Below are 2207 nucleotides of genomic sequence, written 5' to 3'. Positions count from 1 at the left end.
CACACACACACACACACACACACACACACACACACACACACACACACTGAATCTTATAGTCAGTAAAAAAGATTTTTAACTTTAACATACCCCTACATTTTTTTCTTTTCTTTCTTTCTTTCTTTTTTTTTTGAGACAGGGTCTCACTACATAGCCCTGGCTAACCTGGAACTTGACTTTGAGCTTATGTATAGTTAGATCGAGCTAGCCTCAGACTCACAGATTTTCCTGCCTCTGTGTTCTGACTACCTGACTAAAGGCAGGAGCCTGTCACATCTATTTTTCTCCCTGCACTCATTGTGTGTGAGTGTGTGTGGGCACACAATGTGTGGGCACACACACAATGGCGGTCAGGGCACAATATGCAGAGCTGATTCTCTTCTTTGGCCACATGTGTGGTTAGTTTTCCTGTCAAATTGATACAAGCTAAGGTCGAATAGGAAGAGGGAACTGAAACAGAAAATATCTCCACAAGACTGGCCTTTAGGCAAGCCTGTGGGGCATTCTCGTGGTTTATGATAGATGTGGGAAGACCCAGGCACTGTGAGCAGTGCCCCTGTGGGGCAAGTGGCCTTGGGTTGTACAAAAAAAAGCTAAGCAGGATTCCTCCACAGTCTGACTCAGCTCCCGCCCTGACTGACCTCCACAGTGAAAGAACACGCCCACTCCAAAGCTGTGTTGGTCCTGTTATTTATCATAGCAGGAAAAAGCAAACTACCCACTGTGGATGCTGCAGACTGAACTAAAGTCGCCAGGTCTGGCTGCAAGTGCCCTTACCCCATGAGCCACCTCACTGGCTCACACAGCCAGCGTTTAGCCTGATTTAGGCAAAACAATTTTAGTTTGTATTCTCCAACTTTGTTCTAAAAACTGTTTCAGGTAAACGCTCAGAGCAGTGGTGTGCATCTCCATGCTCCCTGATGGAATCTAAAAGAAGAGTTCTGAGGAGCCTTGGCTTACCTCGCACTGAATTTTTCTAAACAAGTTATCACAGATACCAAACCTTTTAAAAAAAGATTTATTGGTGTATGTGTTTGTGTCTGTCTGTCTGTGCCAAATATGTGTGGTGGGTAACCTCATAGGCTAAAATAGACGGTGTCAGATCCCCTGCAGCTGGAGTTTTAGGTGGTAAATCACCTGAGATGGGTGCTGGGAACTGAACCAGGGTCCTCTGCAAGAGCAGCAAGCACTTTTAACTGCTGAGCCAGCTCTCTGGATCCCAGGTTCAAAATTTTCAATGGCTATATCCATTTAAAACTGTAAAACGTTTCTCATAAAAACTAATGAACAGAATCAAAACACTACAGAATTAAAAACCAAACAAAAGGGGGCTGGAGAGATGGCTCAGTGGTTAAGAGCACTGACTGCTCTTCCAGAGGTCCTGAGTTCAAATCCCAGCAACCACATGGCAGCTCACAACCATCTGTAGTGAGATTTGATGCCCTCTTCTGGTGTGTCTGAAGACAGCTACAGTGTACTCATATAAATGAAATAAATAAATCTTTAAAAAAAAAAAAAAACCAAACAAAATCCACTTACCTGGTTTACTAGAGAGAAGCCATTTCGTCTCCACATCCCAGCATGCACTTGGGCACATAAGACAAGACATCTAAGAGGATGTTCTATCAACATGGGTGGGCTCAGTTCACTCTGTGTGTTAAAAATAACCCACTTGTTAAAATTTGCATAAGGAACAGTAACAGGAAAGCTTAAAGAATAATTTAACAAACCTGCTTTAAGATGTATTTGTGTGACAGTTAATTTCGTGTTAATTTAGTTAGGTATGATCAGCCTCATTTATTTGAGGCTGAGAGGCATTTTTTATGAGAAATATTTTAGTAAAGTTTGAAAATGGGCAACTTATCAATCTATCCTCTGGTAGGTAGGCTTTATTAACTTAGATGGAGCTAGCTGTAGAAAAGTAAAGTTTCTCTTGTTTGAGGCACACACGTGACGTGGTGCATGTGTGCATGTGTGGAGGTCAGAGGACAACCCGCCTATCAGCTCTTGCCTTATGCCTTGTTTCTGGAAGGCTCTCACAGCTGCTGTGGTCTGTCCCTGGATTCTCCTGCACACAGCTCTGACTGGTTCTGGTGAGCTATGCTCTGGTCTGTGAGCGTCCCTGGATTCTCCTGCACACGGCTCTGACTGGTTCTGGTGAGCTATGTTCTGGTCTGTGAGTGTCCCTGGATTCTCCTGCACACAGC

At 43.9% G+C, this 2207-nt stretch overlaps 1 protein-coding gene across 2 annotated transcripts in view; it reads right to left on the bottom strand.

The window, feature by feature from the left end:
- Positions 1-2207, bottom strand: part of Ubr2 (ubiquitin protein ligase E3 component n-recognin 2) — an 84748-nt gene that overhangs the window by 39112 nt on the left and 43429 nt on the right. For both annotated transcript variants that reach the window (XM_028766519.1, XM_028766521.1), the window contains exon 17: positions 1540-1650. In XM_028766519.1, the coding sequence (XP_028622352.1) occupies positions 1540-1650 (111 nt within the window). The remainder of the gene's footprint in view (positions 1-1539; positions 1651-2207) is intronic.

This window comes from Grammomys surdaster, unplaced genomic scaffold, assembly GCF_004785775.1.
Source record: "Grammomys surdaster isolate TR1022 unplaced genomic scaffold, NIH_TR_1.0 169, whole genome shotgun sequence".
Taxonomy (NCBI): Eukaryota; Metazoa; Chordata; class Mammalia; order Rodentia; family Muridae; genus Grammomys; species Grammomys surdaster.
Note: the sequence above shows the minus strand (reverse complement) of the source record. Positions and strands in the feature narration are given on the sequence as shown.